Source organism: Perca flavescens, chromosome 24 (assembly GCF_004354835.1).
Source record: "Perca flavescens isolate YP-PL-M2 chromosome 24, PFLA_1.0, whole genome shotgun sequence".
NCBI classification, from domain to species: Eukaryota; Metazoa; Chordata; class Actinopteri; order Perciformes; family Percidae; genus Perca; species Perca flavescens.
This window is the reverse complement of record NC_041354.1, coordinates 9,811,886-9,833,868: the sequence shown is the minus strand read 5'-3', so window position 1 is coordinate 9,833,868 and position 21,983 is coordinate 9,811,886. Positions and strand designations below refer to the sequence as shown.

Sequence of the window (21,983 nt, the reverse complement as noted above, 5' to 3'; positions counted from 1 at the left end):
AATAAAGGAGATAAAAGAGTAAAGGTCGGATGGTGTACATATGGGAACGTACCCCAGGCCAAATCATGACAGTATAAACTGGGAAAAGACCATTGGAGATTAGATACCACGTGGTTGAAATTACACTTCCGGATCAGAATACAGAATTCATAACATTGGCAATGTATCCATGTTCTTTTAGGTGAAATATTAAACTAGTAAAAAAAAAAAAAAAAAAGTATGTGAAAAAATGTACTGGATAATGCTGATTCCAAAAGCCTAAACACATGGCTTAGACTTGTCTAACTGCCAGTTACAAATTAATAACAACATTTAAATAATATAAACTAGCCACAATCCAATAGAGGAAACCATCTCAGACTTTATTAAAGCTGCTTTTCATTTTACATACAATTCAGTATTACATATTTACAAATATACACTGATGTCTCATTATAATATCTTTATATCAACAACATACTCAATAGATACAATAGGAAAATAAAGACAGTGGTTGCTGCAATGTGCTGCATAAAAAGAAAAAATATAACCCTTCTCATCTCTCCAGCCTCCAAGTCAAAAAGCAAATTATTCAATAAGCTTTATTTTGTGATCATGAGAGAACACTGACAAGTTTAGCGCCCATGTCAGCTTTTAGGAGGCCAGAAAATAAACTCTCACAAAATACAAGTGCCTAGTAAAAAATACTTGCCTCGTTCAGGGCTTTGATACGAGAGGTTTACGAAGAACATGCCACAAAGAAAGAAGACATACAGCGAGACAAGGAGACTCACAAAAACCATAATCCTCTTCACAATGTCCATGCTCTCGAGGAAAACAATGTGAGGTATAGAGGACACATCTGTACAAGTGTGACATACATTTTTCAGTCTTACAGAACTTACACGGACAGACACATAATGCCAGCCACAGTTTACTCTCTGGTTTAGCTCACAGTTTGACACAGAAAGGCCTGTAAGCTTCCTTTTTCTGTAGAATCTTTCCTTTCATAGGAAGGACACGCGCGTTGCGATTTGAGTATAATAGTGGTTCAAGAAAACACCCACAAGCACTAATCATAGTTGTGGCGAAATTTAACAAAACCACAGTGGTGTTAAACAGTGGTGGACAAATAACCCATTTTATGTAATAAACAGGTGGGGCTGGTGTGAGTAACGGCATGCTGCACTCTCTGTTTTAACAACAGAGTCACACATTCAATATTAAAGATGGGAAAAGGAAACGATTGTTTTACAGTGTGCCTTGAGGATACAGTAGAAATCTTGGGGTATAAAAAACCTTTGAAAAGCAAGGTAAGAAAAAGGTGTCATTCAGTGTTCAGAATAGCACAGGTTCCGTGTGTGTGTGTGTGTGTGTGTGTGTGTGTGTGTGTGTGTGTGTGTGTGTGTGTGTGTGTGTGTGTGTGTGTGTGTGTGTGTCACAGCAGCTGGCTGTCAGAGATGTGCTATCAACTTGTTTCAACATCCTCTTTTTCCACTTAGTTTCAATAGGGCCAACTTAGCTTACTCACCACTCCTGTTGTGTAATTCACACCAAAAGTCAGACTTCTGTCATTATCCTTTTGCACTTTATTATTCGATTACTCTGCTACATCTTGGCAAGTAAACAAATATTGCTGTCGGGTGGGGTGGTGCAAACATGTTGAGAAAGGTCTGGGCCCTGGTTAGTCCTGCTTGGAGAGAAGAGGCTACTGGCTGGGAGCAGAGGGAGGGCACAAAGCCTGCTTTTGTTGCTGCAGTGCAAACCAAAGATATGTGAGCGCAGTGGCCATGACACAAAATGTATGTGCAGAGTATTGAGATTTATGAGTGTCTGTTTCTGTTTGTCTGACCAGGGTTGGAGGGTTATCAATTAACTTTACCTGAATAGAAATGAATCCAGCAGGCAAAGGAATGAGTAATTTACCTAAAATGTTCCTAAATGGGACCTTGTGTGTTACTCTGATGCAGCTGCTGTCTGTGGCTAAATAGCCTCTCTGGGGTGACATACACTAGTTGGATTTGTTCTGAAGCACACACACATGTGCAATGGTGCCCACACACACAAAGACATTTAGTAGACACAAGCAGGTATGCAGTCACACCTGCCTGCCCACGCAACTTCTTGGGCTTCCTGAGGAGGTAAATCCAGAGCAGTTCAGAGGCGGGTTAGACAATAACTCTTGGAAAAAGTTTCAAAAGAGGTTCAAAAGTTGTTCCAAGCTGCCTCTCTTTGTGTAAGTGATTCGTATGTGTAGCTGGAGAAGTGCATGACATCTGACCCCCAGGTAGTGCTGTTGGTGACATTCACCTAGTGATACATTTGACTCTGTGTTTCTTATACAAGTTAATACCATGAAACCAGGAAGCTCCTACCAACAACATGGGAGGAATACAGCATTCTCAAATGCGGAAAAATTATAAAACAACTAATTTGATACCACTGGCCTGCCAGACACTACAGGGGTTTAACACACTTTACCTAGTATGTTTTCCCCGTACAAAAAGGTGACAAGACTTTCAGTAACACGCCCTGAAAATCTGGCCTGCTCAGAGATGCTCCAAGATTCACTGAAAGCATTTGTTCTGGTTGCAGCCAGCTGCCAGTTTTCACAGTGTACGATTAATGTCCGACACTAAAGCATCGTGTGGAATACCAGTCTGATAGTATCTGTACCTGTTTCACACAAGAATCTGCCGCTATGCTGGGATGTTGTTGACTTGAAGTGGTTCAGCTTTGTGAGCTGCTGAGAGCTCACATTTAGTGCAGATTTTAATTTCTACACTTTGCTACATAATCAGAAGGATTAAATATTAGACTGAAGAAATTTACGGTGGCTTTTCTCTGTAGTTGACAAAGATTGTGAACTTTAAAGAAGGCCTGCCAGGAGGTGAAACATCACATTACTGTAACATCTGTGTTGCAATTAGACAGACAGGTGGCTGTAAAAACTCAGAAAAGGTGTTTGTAGTCGACCGTCAGCTGAAACACTGGTAACATTCGCACATCCAAGGATTCCTTCTGATTTTTGGTTGGGTCCGACAAACTGTGACGTGGATGGTCTGCGAGATGAAGCGCTTTGACTCCGTCCTCCTGTCAGGGTCAGCTTTAGTTGTTTTTTTTAAATTCCACATGGAAATTGTTTTAGTTTGAGGGTTGGAGCCGCCAGGACAGTGATCGTAGGTCAGGGTTTGATGTCGGAGAAGCTGGTATAGGTCTCGCTGCAGCTGGAAGAAGTGCTGACGTTCCCAGAGACGCTGCCATCTGCAGGACAAACAACGACAATCTTGGTGGCTTTACTGCTTCCAAAAAGGCAGGATCTGTGTTTATATATAGTCAAACAAATATTCTGCCCTCACCAATCAGCAACAATTCTGAGGTGTGGGCAGTAATTCAACAGAAAGAACACATTACCGCTGAAACGTATTGAAGAACAGGTGTCAATAGACCCGATATATAGTGTATATGGAAAAACATACCTGAGCTGCTGAGCGACTGGGATGACTTGGACTCGGAGATGAGGCTGAGGAGGTTTGCTGCTGCCACCCAGCCCTCCTTACTGCTGCGAAGGTTCTTCACAAACCTACAGAGCATTAAACAAACAGTGACTGTACCCAACCGTGTAAATATCTATTCATATAGCTTCCTTCGTTGGCATTATTGCACATCATTATTAGCAGATTTGGGGATTTTCCTTGTCCAAATTTTAAAGATGCATTTTTCTCGGTGAAAGCAGGAATCATACTGTGGCCCTCGCATAGAATTCAAGTTTTTTTTTCTCAATGACTTTGTGATATAGGTCTGGTTGCTTTCATAATTGCTGGTTTTATACAGTCTTGTTTATATTCTTTGGGCTTAAAACCACCAGCTAATGTAGACCAATAATCTTTTTTCAGGTCTGCATAAAATCAAATTTGGATTCTTCTGACTGGAGAAAGGAAGATGTTTACCACAGTCCCTCCTCTCCTTCTCTGATAAGCTGGACCATGTCTCCACTCTTGACAGACAGCTCCTGAGGTCCCGCCTTCTCACAGTCTGCTACGACCGTATACTTTCCTGGAGCCTAATGGGTCAAAGGTCAGCAAAGACAGACAGTCAGAGCTGGCAAACGTCAGCAAAGTATAGAAAAAAGAGACAGTGTAGGGAAACCATATGCTGTATGTGAAAGTCTCACCAGCTTCCTTCCTCCTTCGTCCTCGGCGTCAGAGTTTATGGGGTCCTCGCTGCTGGAGTACCCATCGTTCTCTTCTGAGGCATCCACCGAGAGAGACGCCTTGTTCCAGCCTGTAGGTGGGAGGTGGGTGGTGGTGGTGGTGGTGCGGAGAGGACAGAAGGGAACACAGGTGAGGAGATTTAGAAGCAAATGAGAGAAGTGGAATAATGAGAAGTGACTTGAAGAATCAGTATCAGTCCCACTCCATGTGGCATTAAAATGCTACCTGGGTCACTAATTAGATAACTCCAAAGATGCACACGCACACGCACACACACACGCACACACACACACACACACACACACACACACACACACACACACGCACACACGCACACACGCACACACGCACACACGCACACACAAAATTCCTCCAAAATCCCAAAGAAGATCAATGGAGACAGCAGACAGATCCCAGTAAAACACAAACCAAAGTGAATCAAGGATTCATTGTCAAAGAACGCGCAGAGATTTGAATCACATGGATTAATTTCAAGGCTGCTCTGACTGAAAAATAAGTCCACGCCACACAACCACTAACCCATAACACCCAATAGTAGAAGAAGAGAGAGAGTGATTGATTTGAGGTAGAGTGGTTACCTTGAAAAAAAAGTCTGTCATTAAGCCTTGGTTGAGACTTGCAATCTAATACTTGCAAGTAAAAATAGCTTTCAGGTCATTTAAAACTCATCTCACGCCAATCGAAGATAAGACAATAAGACTCCATACAAGGCTAAATGAAACACTTGACCTCTGATCCAATCAATCATCACCACCACAAACCACAGCAAACACCCACAGTGGCTCATCCTGAGAGCGGCACTGTACCTCGCCGCTTGCTCTGTAACAGACTAGAGGTACTCATCCATTTGACTCTGCTCAGAGTGGCATGGGAAGCCGGCTCTAGACGGGGAGAAACAGCCAGCATGTCAGTGAGACAAGTAGTCCTGTAGTCAGAGAGCTGCGTCAGCTGGTCAGTCAGTAAAATGGACCCAGAGGACTACAGGAGCAATCACGCTCCAAATCACTGACATGGGACACACGCAAGATTCTTCCCTCTTATGGTTAGTAAAGTAGTCAATTTATCAGTTAGTAAATCATTCATTCATCGACATTTGTTAAACAAAGTAAAACATCTTTTACAAAGTATTTTGGGAAATACACTTTTCAATTCACATTCTTGCTGAGAGTTAAATGAAAAGGGTCTGTCCAAAGGAAACAAAATCTGTCTATGTATCCATGTCTTTGGACAAAGCAATGCTAGCAGTTTCCCCCTGTTTCCAGGCTTTATGCTAAGCTAACTCTCAGCAAGGACTCCAATACAACGCCTCAAATACGCATATTTCCCAAAATGTTAAAAGGTACAAGTCTTCAATAATGATAATGATTATGACCTTTGAAAATCATGTTGTCATGCACATAGCAACTGCAGTGTTCAGGAAAAAAAGAAATATCACAGAGCATCTGCAGGTTTCTTTGTTTTTTTGGAGAGGTTTCATTGGTCCAAAGAAAATCTACCATGATGATAATACAACTGGGTTTAGGAAATGGCTAATAAACTCAATGCTATTTAAGCGCTTTACATAACTGATTTGAAGACTTCCAGGACCTGCAGATAGTCAGAAACACATTTCTTTCTCCACATATGTACAATACTGTCATGACAAATGTAGGGTGATAGTATGAGGAACAGCTTCTACTGCTGGATAAATGTTTGGTTTATCCAGTTTCAGCCCTCTATGTGAGACGCAGGTGAAATCTACACAATGAAAACACACCAGTGTACACTTTAGTGGTGAGGGATGGGAGGATGAATGATGGCCTCTAGAATTAGACGGGCCCCTATTGTGGGACAACAATATACCTTTGAACCCAAACGGTGTGGGGTCACTCTTGACCAAGTGGCGTTTGGAGCAGTGCTCGGGGCTCAGGGCCGAGCCTGGCCACACAGGCAGAAAAAAGTGAAGAGAGGGAGAAAGACCAAGAGAAAAGTGAGAAAGAGAACAGCCTCGGGGAAGCAAGAATATAACACTGTCATTAAATAACTAAACCAGCGAGAAGCACATTGTAACTAAATGTGACCTCAAGCCTCCAGAACTACAGCAGTGGTAATGTTTGACTTTTAACAGCAGGAGGAAGAGTGTCTGCAACATGAAAACTAGAATCACCAGTTCTCACAACAGCCAGTTATACTGCATCAGGCTCTGAATCAGGTTAGACTGGGGGCAATAATTGATCATTAATTAAAAACACTGCACATGTATGAACTGGATTTAATGTAGACCTGATGATCATTATACTGGCTGTAAGGAAAACACTGTCCATCTTTAGTTATTTAATTTAAGGGTGTGTTTTAGTGCTCATGAATTAACTTTTCATTCGTTAAGGAAAGAATGCAAGAGCTACACACCACAGTGAACTAATCACACTAAACTGGTCTAAGCATTGTATGCCTGTTTTAAAAACCTCCTTCGTTCTGCTAACATTACCTTTTGGACTCTTGAGATTGCTGAAGCCCTGCAAAGTAAAACGCTTTTTAGCCACTGAAGACCTGTCAGTGGTCGGACTGGTCACTGGTTCATCTGGAAACAATGGTTTCAGATGGAAAGCAGGAGAAAAAGAAAAAGAGAGTGTTGCGATCATGGAAAAATAAAAATAAAGAGGTAGAGAGAGAGAGAGAGAGAGAAAGAGGAACCATGAAGATGAAGGTAATGAAGAAAAGCAGCTTTTAGTAGGAGCATTTCAGCCATAGTTGACTAATATAAACTATCTTCACGTCTGTGGGTGAGGATGCAGCGTTTATCAAACATTCACCTTTGTGTTTCGGTGAAGAAGAGGAGTCAGACATCACACTCGTCTCCGCCTTCTTCTCCTCTTGCTTCTTCTGGTTTTTCTGACCACTGCTACGAAAGGGACTGGGAAATAGAAGAGAAGAAGAAGAAAAAAAAATAAATAAAAAGGCATCTTATCTGTTGGTGTACATACCTTATGTGTGCAATGTATATACTGTAAGGCTTAGACACCGACCTGAGGGAGATGGAGCTGTTGTTGCTGTTGGGACTCGGGAAAACAGAGTCAGAGCTCTTCTGCTGACTGGCATCTAAAACAGTAACTACAGTTGAAAGCAGGTATGTTGTGCAAAAGACAGAGAAGAAGCATTACAAAGAAGCTTGTGCGGCTTTGTGAGTTCACGATACCTCTGCAGGCGTTGAGCTGTTGGGTCAAAACTTTGCGGATCTCGTTCACCCACGCTGTTTTAATCTCCGGTGTAGGAGCCTAGGTGAGACAAGTGATGACACAGCATTAACAGTCATGGGGTTCCTTCTCCATCTGTCAAAGCAGTGAGGCTGAGTGATCTTACCTGGACTATAAAAACTTCGTCTCTGGAGTTGCACCAAATCTCAAACTTCTTGTTGTCTCCTTTAGCGTTCTCTGTAAAGCCCACCGCACTCATCTGAGAGGAGAATGAAAGCACACAGTCAGCCCTGATCCTTCATTACAGCTGCCTAGCACAAATATGAACTCAAATCTGACCCATGCAGTGATGGAAGAAGTATTCAGATAATTTACTTAAGTAAAAGTACTAATACCACACTGTAAAAATACACTGTTAAATGTAAAAGTCCTGCATTGAAAATGTTACTTAAGTAAAAGTAAGAAAGTATCATCTGAACAATGTACTCAATGCAGAAAAATCCTCAACATTTTAGAAACGATCAAAACAGTTCTGTCATCCAACTAAGTGTTTTGTCTCCTAATCTTTTCAGTACTTGACTCGAGTAAAGTACAAGTACCTCAAATTTGAACTTAAGTACAGTACTTGATTGAATGTACTTAGTTACATTCCACTACTGGACCAATGTGAGCTTACACTGAGGGAGTGCTTGAAGCTGTAAGACGGAGCTTTCTCGTAGCCCTCCCCGTTCTCCTCTCTCCTCTTACAGAAGAGCAGGGCCTTCTGGTGCAGGAACAGGTGCCTCTGCATGGGCTTAAAGCGGGCCAGGTCTTTCACCTTGGCGTGGCCTTTTTTATGCTCCGTCCACACACTGAAGGAGCCCTGCATCAGCAGGCGACCCAGCTCCGACAGGTTACCCTGAAAAAGGGAAAAGACAGATATGGTTTTTATGGTCCACTCCTGCCCAAGCCAACCAGCTAAATGAGCATACTACATCTCCCAGAATCATTGGTGTAATTTCTCTGACCTCGTATCCTGTGATGGCGATGAGGTGCATGGAGTCGTTAACAGCTTTCAGGATCCCCAGGATGGAGGAGAGAGCTTCCTGTAGGTCGTCACAGCCATCGCAGCCCTTACTGTACTTCAACAACTCCTGCAAACACACAAGACAAAGTGGAGAATACAGTTAGTCTGAAATAAAAACACACAGACAGACAGACCGTACAGTACATGGACACAGCTCACCTTAAGCAGTAGCTGGTACTTGGTGATTCTCTGGACAGGTTTAAGGAGGTAGGAGTCCAAACCAAGTTTATGTTCCAGCTTCTTCTGGCACTCCTTGTTCACAAAAAATAAACCAATGAGGATACTCGTTGAGAGTTTGTTGTTCACACGAAAAGGAAGGTGTTGCTACAGTATGAGGTGAGAAATGAAAGGGCAACCTGGAAGAAGGCACAGTCGGAGCACTGTCTCCACAAGCTCTCAGAGCGAGGTTTATTCTGGCAGTACGCCTCGTAGATCTGCAGGTCCTTCATCTACAGAGACAAATAAAATTATGTCGGTCATTGATTTGACTTGTTAAGATTACGGTAAGATTCTTTTATTGGCTTTTTATTGACTTTATTTTAAAAGTCCAGACCAGAGTGCAGGAAGTAAGTGCTTACCCTCTCTAAAAAGCAGCGGCCCACTAGTTCTGGGCAGTCAGTGTATGCTTCCAGTTCCTTTAGAAATGTCCTGGAGACAAACAGCATGACACAAAGTTTTAGAGTTTAGGCTATGTTGTAAGATATTCCATTTCTTGCCGAGAGTTAGAAGAGAAGATCAATACCGCTCTCACATCTGTACGGTAAATATGAGGCTGGAGCCAGCAGCCGGTTAGCATAGCTTAGCATAAAGACCAGAAACGGGGGGGAGCATACCTCTTATGAAACTGGTAGATTTCAGACATGTTGCCAAACAGGACGACCTTCTTGCTCAGCAGGGTGCTGGGGATGAGGTGAGCCATGGCAGGGTTGTCCATCTCCGCTGCATAGCCCTGGAGTTTAACATCACACACATTAAATCAACAGATTTGCTGATACAGAGAATAGATGCATGTACTGAATTACGTTTCAATAGTCATTTGAAGTGACACTCACGTCCAGCACACACAGTAGCTCCTCCACATATGCTCTCTCCGTCTCCAACAGTTCATTCATCACGTGGCTGCAACGCAGAAAAACAAGATATAAATTCAGTTAGCAGAAGCCTGCATGCTATTATATTTTCACCCTCACTCCAAAGCTCCCTAAGATAAGACCCCAGAACTGAAATACTTGGATGTTGGTTTAAAAGTGATTCAGACAAAGAAAAGTGATCACAGTATCACTGTCCTTTGACTGCTTTCTTATCTATGGCTCTGAGGATGACCTTTGACCCCTTACCGCCGAAGTACTGCCAGGTTTTCTTCTTCTTCTGAGAGAGAAGCATGTCTGGTACCACCGTTATGTATGGGAGACTCCACCTGGACACACACCCATTCATAGATAGTATTTGCTTTGACAAAACATCTCAACCTTTTTGAGGAATATTTATTAAATTTTTTGGGCATTGGAAATTAGCAATAGCTATAAACGCTGTGATGGTGTACATTGGAGAATTGTTGTTCAGGTGTCTATGTGGTAGCATCTGTCCCTATCAAAAATATATATTTACCTCTAACTGAGCATCAAAAACTAAATCCTAGTTTAATATTCCCTGCCAAACAACTGATCAGTAGTCATAAATTTACCTTTTTGCAGATGGCACTATCTGCAGAGTATCTCCTCTCTTTTCTCTCTTGATCTGAAGGACAGAGAGAAAACAATGGTTTACTCTTACTCTTACTCTTACTCCACTAACCAGGTCAGAAGAGCCAAGTCTTGGTACGACTGCTGCACTCTTTCATTAAATCCGGTTATCTATTGATCCAGGCTTACTAGGAGAGGAGAGTGGAGACTTCACTTCAGGTCTTGGTGCTACTGGCTGGACTGGTCTGGTCTGTTTGGCAGCGAGTTTCTTCAGGCTGATGCGTCTCTTCTCAAACATCTCTTGGACGGAGATTTGCTTCTGGAAAACTCCCTCTACTTGGTCCTGATGGAGAACATAGACATTGCAGTGAATTAACTAAAAGATACACTTGATGTACTGTAATCTGTTAAATCCACTTCCTGCTGACCATGAGCTGAGGAGTGAGCACCGCCTCATACTGGCAGCAGATGGCGCTGCGGTCGGCGAGGGTGTGTAGCGGCCCTGTGTCCAGGTATCGCTCGAGTTCTTGCAGAGCTGCTTCAGCTCCATCCTGAGACTGACAGCGGTCCACTGGCTGGCTGGCCAACAGGAAGATGCCGTCCTCACACCACCGTAATGCCTTGGGGGGAAGGGGGGGAGGGGAAGTTTTATAGAAATAATGGACCCCAATGTCTGGGAAAAGTTCCTTCTTCTATTACTTAACTCCAAATAATGATAACACAAAGGAAAGCTCAGCGGATCATCTTTCTTTATCTCCCATGCACATACAATCCGACTCGTACCTTCTCCAGAGCGTGGTGGAGCTCCAACGCCGTGAGCAGGAGGCTCTTCTTGCTCCTCAGAGTGAAGCTGATCTCCTCGCACACTCCTCTCAGCTCGCCGCACTTCGGCCTGATGGAGTCCTCGGCATAGTGGGAATTTTCTATCAGCCTGTCACCTTCACTGGCCAGGGACAGGGCACGGTCTAGTGTGTCCTATTGAAACACATTGACGATGTTCTTAAATCAGAATATACTTTAGGATACATAGAGAGCACTGGTTTGTCAGCTAACAGCGGTGGACACATCATCAATCAACCGCCGACAAATTAACAACAACCTCTTCTCGTCCTCTTCCCCAGTCCTCTCCCTCTGAGTGCAGCGTTCATTACTTAATGCTGGATGGAGTGGGACACACTTTGTACAAATCAGTCAAGCTCTTTCGGTTTTTAAGACCTAGATCAGTATTTTCACATGTGAAGCCTGTAGTCGGTGCCAAATGCAAAGCAGCAGCTTTACATTTTATAATTTTCACATGAAAAAGTACAATATGTATCATTATATGGATCCAATCCACACACAGGTGCGACCTCTACCTCTCACTCTGTCTATCGCACATCTATTTCCACTCGGTCCCAGTGAGTGAGGGATGGAACAGGGCATCACATCGATTATATCCTTAGCCATATGGCTTCAAGGATGCATCAAAGGTGAAGTGTTGAGCACCAGTGTTTTCTGTTCCACGAGTTAGGAGATTGTGTGTGAGTGTATGTAAATGTGTGTGTGTGTGTGTGTGTGTGTGTGTGTGTGTCTTACACAGGCCTTGTCCTCATGGCCGCTGAGCTCTCGGAGGACATGCTCAGCATGGGCGGGGCTTACGCTGACCTCGGAGAAACCCGACAAACGCTCCGATGTCACGTCAAGCTGGGGGCGCACCTACGAACACACACATTGTTAATGCTGAGCACACGTGTTACCCGACTAATTTCTCCAAAACTACACTTCCCATAATTCAACTCACTTCACGGAAGTGCTGTTCAAAATGGCGGAGCTGTAAACACTGTTCCAGCTTGGTGCGGTGACGCTCCCAGAAATCATCAAATGCTGTCTGTGTTTCGTCCAGCTGACCCAGGAGTCTGAGAGGGAGGGGGGAAAAAAGAAGGGAGGAGAAGTGATGGGAAGAAAGGAGAGAGGATTTATTCATGCGTTCAGGGATGACTTCCTCATCTATTTATGTTTCCATTCATTCGGTCCTCTACCTCTGTACAGTAGCTAAGTTTTCCAGTTCATCGTAGGTCATGCTGTATTCAGGGTCTGTCTGTAGAGGCTCGTTTATACACTCCAACAGGCGTCCCCCTTGAGACAGTGCCACCTGCAGGTCCTCCTGGAAATTGAACAAATAATTTTCTTCAAGGCAACAGCAAATATCTCTATCTATGAGAGAAAGAAGGAAAACAAGAAAACAGAAAAGCAAATCCTACCTTCATTTTATCCTTCTTCAGAGTGTGAGTGTGCAGCAGGTTGACGGTGGCCTCGGCATCATTAGGTAGTTCTGTCTCTGCAAGCTCAGTTCCAAACGCCTGCAGAGTCTGAGCCGTGGTCTTTACCATGAGGGCAAATGCCTCGATTGCCTGTGGAGAAGACATTCAGTTCGTACAACAATAGTCAAACTGGTAAAATGATGCAGAAGTATGTGCATTTTATTTTGTCATGTGCGAAAAACATGAGTGAGAATATGTACTTAAAAAAAAACAGAAGTGTGTGTGTGTGTGTTCACATACAGTGCGGTGTGAGATCCAGCTGTCATGGCAGTATTCCAGCGTGCCTCCCAACTCTGTGGTCAGTTGTCCTGGGTCTATATAGGCATGGAGCTCAGTCACCGAACTCAGCATCACCACCTGATAAAACACACACCACCAACTGATTATATAAAGAATTATGTGTTAAAAGATAATCCTAAAGAACTTCAGAATAATTAAAACAAAAGGAATAAATAAATAAATAAAGGAAAGACAGACAGGTGCAATGTACAAGTCACCTTCATTTTGAACTCATCCCTGTTGTACTTGAACAGGAAGTCTGACAGAGTCCGCTGGAGCAAAGTAGTGGGACGTAACACCAGAACCAAGTGTAAGTTCCCTGGAAATGAACCCTGAGAGAGGAAAAAAGGGAGGTAGAATGTTTTTATTAATCTATTAGTATGTGTATCTTTCCATTTTAGAGAAAATCAGGTGTGGAAATAGCCTAGCTAGTGTAGACTAGTGACATGCATTGATTTATATTTTGAAATTCAGGCTTTGACATCTTGTTTTTATAGTGAGGCTGAAAGAAATACCTACTTTCATCACTTCTATGCAATAATTTTTATTCTTTAACACTTCAGGTTTAGAGTCCTGCTGTAGAGGTATGAAGCTAGACGGCGCCCACTTGTGTGACAGCCGTCCCCTCTGCTGCAATCCTGAACCATGAAGAGGTTTTTCTGGGATTTAATATCCACTAAATCTCCTACAAATCTTTAGATGTTGTTCCCCTGTTACACCTTCCATCTAGAAATCTGTGACTACAAGGTAAATTAGTCTGGGTCTTTGGGAGTAACCATAGCTTCCGTCTCTCCACCTCCACACTAACAGGATGAAAGCATATCGAATTGCCTTTACACAGACAACAACCCAAGAGGCCACTCGGCTAAAAGGCTGTATTGGTCATAGCTTCCTCTAAAACTCTGGGTGAATTGCTTCAACCTGTCAGGCATCATAAATCAATGTAGGGTCTCACTCACACACACACACACACACACACACACACACACACACACACACACACACACACACACACACACACACACACACACACACACACACACACACACACGACAAGCTAATAAATCCTCAGCGTTGCCATAAATAAAGTGGCAGATAGTGGTGGACATATTGTAGAAAAAAAATTGAAAATATGCAAGAAGTATAAGGCTGATCACCTCCCAATTAAACGTCATATGCATTCCTGCTTTTTCCTGGCTTTTAAAATAAAATGTTAGTAGTAGTGGTGTGTAGTGAACAATGCTAGCTATTGCTGCTAATGCAAACAACCAATTGACTAGCGAATTACATTATAACCTGACCATGGGGACCAGGGGATTATATGGCATTATTTGAGGAAACAACATGTAACTGGTGTCCACAATCTCTATAAAATGGTGCCACCCGCTGCCTGCATCCATCGTTGTCAATAACAATAAACAATGCATATTTTCAACTGAATCACAACCCATAAAACTGCTTTGATAGAATCAGTAAAACAAATACTGTACATGGCTTTAATTTAGTCTACAAGGAGACCTGCACTCACACAGAGGCACACATACATTACAGTTATGAAATGCCTGCAAGGTGTTGCCATGGAAACCATCCTCCTTGAAAAACGCATGGAGCGAGATGGAGAGTGCATGACTGGATTCAAGCGAGATGATACAGAGAAAGACTGTGTGTGTGTGTGTGTGTGTGTGTGTGTGTGTGTGTGTGTGTGTGTGTGTGTGTGTGTGTGATAAATTAAGGGGGAGAGAGAGAGTAAGAGCAACAGAGAGTAACTGATGTCTGTCTGTGTGATGGACTTTTTTGTGTCGATGTAGCTCCACTTTGCCGTCCCAGTCATTTATTTTTGGCTCACACACACGCACACTGTCCACCTGCTATGGCGCTTATGAAAGACAGCCAGGTTGGTAAGTTCCGTTCCAATTTCCACGCAACTGAAATATTTTATAACATAATAACACCACAGCCTCCCTTAAGCTCTAATTACAGCAAATCACACCTGCAGATAAACTGTAGGAAAGAATAAGTTGCAACTAAAAAGAAGAATTGTAATTCAGCATGTTTATCAGCTGACTATATATAAGCAAAATGTTCTTCTACCAATAACACACCAGACAAAACACAGAAAGCAATATATCTGTAATTGGAATCCATTCAATTTAATAAACCCTGAGAGGTCTTGGTTTAATTTGTACCTCCGCATTAACATGATAATACACAATCTGCTCGGTGCATCCCCCTGACAGATGAACCGAGACATGCTAATGTGCATACACATCCCCTGGATACACACTTATACATTAAAGTGATGCGTGTATATACACACACACACACACACACACACACACACACACACACACACACACACACACACACACACACAAAAAGCACACATAAATAAATGATTAGGATTAGAATATCTTTTCTGTTGACCGGGGTGATTTATATTCTTTCAGGGAGGAAAACCACTACATTCATGTCCTCTAATGACATCCACATTGTTCTCCTGGGAGTTGGATAGCCACCACATTAAACCACCTCCCTCCACATGCTCTAACCCCCCCTCTGTCTATATCACTGCTTTTGGACATAAAAAGAGAGATGAACTTTCTGTACTGTAACTGCTTTTTAGCTGGTATGTTACAAATGTGACAAATTCAAGCTTCTCCTTTGCACCAGATGATAGAGCTGTCTGTCTCCTAACCCTGCAGCAATATCCTCGTATTCTTCAATGACTGCATATTTATTACCCTAAGTCACAAAGACAGGCTGCAACAGCGACGATGGTGTGCCATCATCATTTGACTGCAAATGCATGTGGATTCACCCGTTTGTCCTAAATACATTTTGGTATTTGGATAGTGGATCTACAGTGCTCAAGTGGAAGCCTGTTGTTTAAGTATCCATAAAAGATACAGAAAGTTATACTAATAAGAGCAAGCAATTGTTGCTTATTTCATGATGACTATAAACTAGATGTCAAAGTTCATCCTCAGTTTTATTTACCGCTTTATTCCATCCCTGTACATGAGACTAAAAACTACTGGTCAGACAACCAACATGGCAGTGTGTGAGCATCTGAACATGTACACTAATCTCTGGCTTTACATGACAATACTGCCATTTTTTTTTTCTTCCAGCGGGTGAAACCAGCAAACAGCAGCGGGCCACCTTGAATGGCCTTGATGAGCAGAGCGTCTCACGGGAAGACGAATGACATTCATTCTCCGGTAAGACTGTGTGTCATTGGCTGGTGGAAAAAGCGGGCATTGCCCAAGAAGGACATCTACTGCGGGGGATTGGCCTGAGGGGGACTGAGGAGGAGAGCGTGCGAGACACCGCTCTCACCACCTGCTCTTAATGCCTTCAGGTTACGTTATAATGCTGCCTGCTTCCATCATGGCCTTCTTGGGACACCATTCACACACTCCACTCCCCCTACATTAAAGCTGATCATCTGGTGTATACTTTTGAACAGGACTTATATTTAAGTATATTGTATGACTAAATAAAGACCTGACTTTGCTAATAAAAGTCTTGATTGCATTTTTCATTACCTTGTTCTTTTTTTTAATGTCATCGACATCTCTTTGTGTTGAAGGCACTGTAATTGTTTTGACATCCCGAAAACATGCCAGATGCAGCATCTTGGCCTAAATATATCCCTACTGCGATCATTTTGAGATATACTGTAAACCAAAAAGGCACCGCTAACAAGACTACCAGCCTCTAACCTGCTTGCTGGTCATTGGTAAATCTCATGACCTGCTGTACAGCATCAGACCGGAAGCTGCAGAAATGACTCCCAACATGATAATCCATAACAGAAAAGATAAATAGTAACCTCCACCACTGTCTTTGTTTACAGTTATAACACTATAATTTCATTTTCAACAATAGCCTGGTATTAAATAATACACATTTCAACAAATGTAGCTGAAAATAAAAATGCAGTGTTCACACTTGTTATTTACTTGTGTGCTGTGTGGGAAGTAGAAATAGAAAATGACTCAAAGGAGCAAAGAGATGGTAGAAAACTAGAACAAAGAAGAAAAGTAATGGATGAAAAAGAGGAGGGAGATAGAGGTGGGTGATCAGCAGGAGAGGTAAAGGGAGAATAGGAGATCCTGCTGAGAAGCTTCTGCTACCTGCCTCTCTCACGTGGTTAAAGACTGGGTATGATCGCTTGTGGGACTCATTTTACCTAAGCTATTATTTCCCCTAGTTTTTTTGTCAACAATGATGATGATAATTTATACTGATTAAACAAACTTTAAATTAAATAATGAGCTTTACAGGTTCCACTACGTGGCTTTTGTTGCCGTCTCCCACCCCCCCCCCAGTTTTAATGCTAAACTAAGCTGACTGGCTGCTGGCTCAAGCTTCATATTGTTATGGACAGTCACGAGACTGCTATCAATCTTGTCATCCAACTGTTGGTAATAACAGTAAAAAATTTGAAAAAAGTACAAAGTGAGTATTTCCTAAAATATCAAACTATTCAGGTTAAAATCAGGGTTCCTCTGACTAATATTTTATAACACTGATACAATGTCAGTCACTGGTCATTGATAAAGACATAAAATGATTTAATTAAAAGGACTTTGGTTAGTTGAAGTGTTCTAAATCAATACTATTTTTTACATGTATACTACAAAATACAACTTTTTTCATTCTTTCACATGGATTACACCAATTATAACAGACAGACCATGACTGATTGGCTCCCTGCTATCAGTGCAACCCACAGTCCATCAACGTCCCTTTCAAGAACATGTACTGGGCCAATGGACTGGAATAAAATACAGACCTGGAATGGTCCATTATGGGTGTCTTGAGTGTGCAGATGTTTGTGTGGACAGGTTTAAACTGACTTGGTGGAGTCATAATGAAGCAAGGAGCTTCATAATGGCTTATTGTCACAGTGGGGATAGTTTCTCAGAAATTCCATGGAAAGACCATTAGTTGTGATTATAATCAGTGTCCAATTAGCATATATTAGCATATATCTGCATATATTGAACATGAACATGCTAAGTGGGGTAATACAGGTAGAGCATCTTAACAACAGATGTGTAGGGTGTGGTGAAGCTTGATCATCATGTTGGCAGAGCCAGCTAATCATGATTCAAAGATGGAGAGGACAATCCAGGAAACTGCTAGAGTGATTCTAAAATATATCATAAAGGGAGCCGTGTTAGTATCTGGAAACCTCACCCTAACCACACATTTCTTTCAGATACAACAGTTTCTTGTCCTACTTTTTCTCCTTTTTTTTCTTTTCATATTAGGGCCTCAGAGAGCAGCAAGTCACTTTGATTCTCAAGTATGTTTTGAAATGAATCAACTCATCTCTCTGCCTTTTTTTCTGTTCAAGATTCTCTTTCTTTTATTGCTTTTTGCCTTTTCTCATCTCTTAATCCCCCACTTTCCATTTTTGAGCATTTCCCTGGATCCCTTCTCTTTCACTCTTTTATTGCCTCTTCAATTCAACATGTCAGAAAGTTTTACGCTGTCCATAAAGTAGGCTAGTAGGCTAATGGCACAATTACAGAATCAGTGTAATGGCTCACACAGTTTGGACTTTTTATGTCCAACAGGACAGCATCTCATTGCACACACTATGTTCACGCGCTGTGAGAATCTACCACCGACACCAGCATAATATGCTATTTTCAACTCCCCTCCTGCTTCGTTTCAACATCCAGAAAGAAAGAAAGTGGCCTAATTGCCGGTACATGTCCTTTCTATACACAGCGAATGAATAATAACTTATCTAAAACAAATACACATACACACACACACACACACACACACACACACACACACACAGTACAGTTTGTACAAGCTAGCAAAACATCCATTACTCTAAGTGGTAACAAACCAAATTATACACACACACACAGCTGACACCAGCAACTAAACCCACAGATCCATGTTTAAACAAGCATTACCGCGTGTAGAGTAATGCACACACACCAAAACAGCCATTTGTAGTCGTCAGAGGTACTTCATCAGCAAATGATGCACACAAACAAACTGATCCAGAGCACAGTCTCACACACACACACACACACACACACACACACACACACACACACACACACACACACACGGTCTTACTGCGATGCGGAGCAGGGTAGCCCTGACGGCGGCCCATCGGTCCAGTCGTCTGTCAATGACCAGATTGAAACCCACTCCTGATGCAGCAACGCTGCAAAAGAGAAGCACACATTGTTATTACCATTTTTTTTTTACGTTGTCAAGGTGAGGATGAAGGAATCACCCAATACTATGATATTCCTGCACTGCATTTCCCAGAGATTATTTGTCTCTCAAACAGGGAAGCTGCTGATGTGATTCTGTGTGTAAACAAAAAATATAAAATACATATTTTTCAGTAAAAGGCTGCACGGTAAAATGTAACCAGTCACTGCCTGGTTTGAGCTTTCAGCAGCTATCATCAGGTCACTATAACTGACACATAATAGCATATATAAAAGTTATATAAAACCAACTTTAGCAGTCTTTGTTGGTCTTCACAAAAGAAAAAAAAAAATAATTAATGAAAAAGCTATACAAAGTAACGTTAAAACATGGTGGTAATCATCTGTCATCAGTGATGATAAAGAGAGACCCTTGTGATTACCATGACAACCTTGGCTCTGTGTTAATGTGTGTGTGTGAAAATCTAGCCATTCATTCCACAGGCAGTGCCATATAGCAACCTCATTAAGCTAATGTGTGTGTTGTGTGTGTGTGTGTGTGAATGCAGTATTTCCAGCAAAGGTCCTGCTGGACAAATTGTCATGCATCCTGACACATAAACACACAAGTAAAAAGGACTCAAACACAACACACACATACACACACTGTGGGGACAACAAACGAATACTGCTGAGTTGGTCCATCTGCGTGTCATCATTAGCCAATTTTCATCATCACACACAGACATACCAAGAAAATGTACACACTACACTACCCAGTGAACGCTGCGACATTCAATCCTCAATCCATCTCTACTGGAAAAAATATTCAGACCACATGAATGAAGCCAGCTGGAAATCTGGGGGAAATCTTGGCTATTCCACGACAAAAAAAAAAAGAACACAAATGCTTAATATCCCACTGTTAGCATCCAGCAATAATCCATTCCTCCTTAATTTTTCCTTATTCCGTTGTTGTCAGTGTTCATATCCTGCATCCACAATCATCTGTTTGCAGCTCCCGGATGGAAAGAGGTGACCGTTCACATCCTTAAAGAGCATCTCCCTCCTCCTCCTCCTTCTCCCTCTGCTCCTCCACCACCTGCCTCCCACCCTCAGCCAATTAAAACTAAGCCCTGCATCTTGCTGTTCTCCCACAACCAATCAGAGCTCAGAGTGCAGCCGATTGGCAGCTGGGTGCAAATAGCTGGTGGGGAGAAAGGGAGGAGACTCAGAGGGGGGGGGGGGATATGAAAGGTGATGAGACACAAAAAAAAAACGGCCGCCATCGTGTGTGTGTGTGTGTGTGTGTGTGTGTGTGTGTGTGTGTGTGAGATGGGAGTGCAGCGCTCAGCAGTAAAGGAAAGGTGAAAGAAAGGAAAGGGAGGAGGGACAGAGAGGGAGGAGAGAATAAAGGAGGAGAGGAGGAGAAAGGACAGAGTATATAATGATTTAATTTGAATTCAATTATAGCAAAACAAATTGTGTTACATTTAACCTAATCTAAAACCTCTTTTTCAGGGTTAGGATTATTGTGGTAGTTTATTTAGAAAAAAAATCTATCTATATCTAGATTAAAATCCTCTAAGGTCTTCAAAAATATCTTTTGTTTCCTTTCTGGAACTCATAATTTCTCAAAATAGCTTCTCCTGCAATCTTTCATTTTCTCTAAAATTGATTTATTTAGGTTTCTTTTGTGGCTCTTTTCCTTGTGGCAGGCTTTTGGTACTGTGCTGACATCTGTTGGCTCCATGTGGTACTGCACCTTCACAAATTGGCCAGAATCCTTTTACAGTTTGTTTGTCGTCAAACCAAATGAAGCTGCGGGGAAGATGCTGTGTGCATGTGTGTGCGTGATGCTAACCTGGGGATGCTGCTGAGGTAGCTGAGGACATTTTGGACCTCCTCCTCCTCCAGCTCGCTGAAATCTGGGAATTCTGGGAAGACGATGATAGGGTTGCCGTTCATCCCGCGGCCCCCTGGAGACACAGAGGTCAGGGAGACAGAAAGAGACAGCTCAGAGTGACATCCAGGCGGTGTCAAGCTAACATCATCACCGCAGTAATTAAGAAAACTCTGATTAAAGATCAAACGAGTAAAAAAGATTACAGTTTTGGCCTCTTTTTGTAGCTATATTCTCAATTTCTAAATGGAGGCAATGAACTCTCTGGGTCCTTTCATTTCAAGGATTCTAATCCTGCGCGCACACACACACACACACACACACACACACACACACACACACACACACACACACACACACACACACACACACACACACACACACACACACACACACACACACACACACACACACACACACACACACACACACACACACACCTTCTCTTTGGTTGGTGGGTCAAGTTGCAAAGCAGATCATCGTGTTGATGAATTATTCACATGCCATCATTGGGCACGCATTATCGTCATGGTAACCCAACACAGGGCCCCAAGTGTGTGTTTCTGTGTACATACGTGATTTTTGTTTTCATGTGTGCATTTTGATGTGAATGGTTGTTTGTATACAGACTTAAATAAAATGTCAAACTTTACTTTGCAAGACAAGTTGACTTTGGAAGAACATTTTCAAGTACAGCATGCGTATACTTGTCTTTCTTCAATTTGATATTTAGTGAAACGACAACAGAAACAAGACAGCACATTTTAATTATAAGAAAAATAAGCAGAACAAAAGCTAAACCTCTAAATTATTTTTATGTCTAAAGGAAATTAAGGGGACAAGGCAAAGGGACAGCACACCTCAGTTAACACACAGAGTTTAAATTAACACACGTAAATAGAGATCATTATTGTCAAAAGTCCATAATAATAATAATAAGTCACAATTTGACAAAAGAAAAAGCTGTTGAAACTTCGGAATGAAAGCCTTTAACAGATGTACCCGATCGAAAGAGAGGAAATCAGGTAAACAGAATTCAGGGTAAAACCCCCCACAGAAATTAATTTAGACTCCACGTGTTGTTCTGTTGCATTGGGTTAATAATCCTAATTTGCTCTATCCTTAAATAAACCCCCCCTTTAGTTTACGTTAATGTGTTTTTCCACCAA

The 21,983-nt window shown here is 42.2% G+C and overlaps 1 protein-coding gene across 4 annotated transcripts in view; it reads right to left on the bottom strand.

Moving 5' to 3' along the window:
• Window positions 1-338: 338 nt before the first annotated feature.
• mcf2la (mcf.2 cell line derived transforming sequence-like a) overlaps window positions 339-21,983 on the bottom strand; it is a 53,316-nt gene continuing 31,671 nt past the window's right edge. For 3 of the 4 annotated variants that reach the window (XM_028572226.1, XM_028572224.1, XM_028572225.1), the window contains 29 exons: window positions 20,776-20,890; window positions 18,829-18,919; window positions 12,933-13,046; window positions 12,676-12,792; window positions 12,376-12,525; window positions 12,154-12,278; window positions 11,916-12,030; window positions 11,711-11,830; window positions 10,919-11,110; window positions 10,564-10,755; window positions 10,325-10,478; window positions 10,138-10,190; window positions 9,791-9,870; window positions 9,506-9,572; window positions 9,287-9,402; window positions 9,032-9,101; window positions 8,810-8,902; window positions 8,613-8,705; window positions 8,395-8,520; window positions 8,064-8,285; window positions 7,554-7,646; window positions 7,390-7,468; window positions 7,220-7,304; window positions 7,007-7,107; window positions 5,021-5,095; window positions 4,154-4,263; window positions 3,930-4,042; window positions 3,459-3,562; window positions 339-3,243 (listed from right to left, as the gene is read on the bottom strand). In XM_028572226.1, the coding sequence (XP_028428027.1) occupies window positions 3,164-3,243; window positions 3,459-3,562; window positions 3,930-4,042; window positions 4,154-4,263; window positions 5,021-5,095; window positions 7,007-7,107; window positions 7,220-7,304; window positions 7,390-7,468; window positions 7,554-7,646; window positions 8,064-8,285; window positions 8,395-8,520; window positions 8,613-8,705; window positions 8,810-8,902; window positions 9,032-9,101; window positions 9,287-9,402; window positions 9,506-9,572; window positions 9,791-9,870; window positions 10,138-10,190; window positions 10,325-10,478; window positions 10,564-10,755; window positions 10,919-11,110; window positions 11,711-11,830; window positions 11,916-12,030; window positions 12,154-12,278; window positions 12,376-12,525; window positions 12,676-12,792; window positions 12,933-13,046; window positions 18,829-18,919; window positions 20,776-20,890 (3,245 nt within the window). In that variant the 3' untranslated portion in view covers window positions 339-3,163. The remainder of the gene's footprint in view (window positions 3,244-3,458; window positions 3,563-3,929; window positions 4,043-4,153; window positions 4,264-5,020; window positions 5,096-7,006; window positions 7,108-7,219; window positions 7,305-7,389; window positions 7,469-7,553; window positions 7,647-8,063; window positions 8,286-8,394; window positions 8,521-8,612; window positions 8,706-8,809; window positions 8,903-9,031; window positions 9,102-9,286; window positions 9,403-9,505; window positions 9,573-9,790; window positions 9,871-10,137; window positions 10,191-10,324; window positions 10,479-10,563; window positions 10,756-10,918; window positions 11,111-11,710; window positions 11,831-11,915; window positions 12,031-12,153; window positions 12,279-12,375; window positions 12,526-12,675; window positions 12,793-12,932; window positions 13,047-18,828; window positions 18,920-20,775; window positions 20,891-21,983) is intronic. The other variant, XM_028572228.1, reaches the window with a different exon arrangement.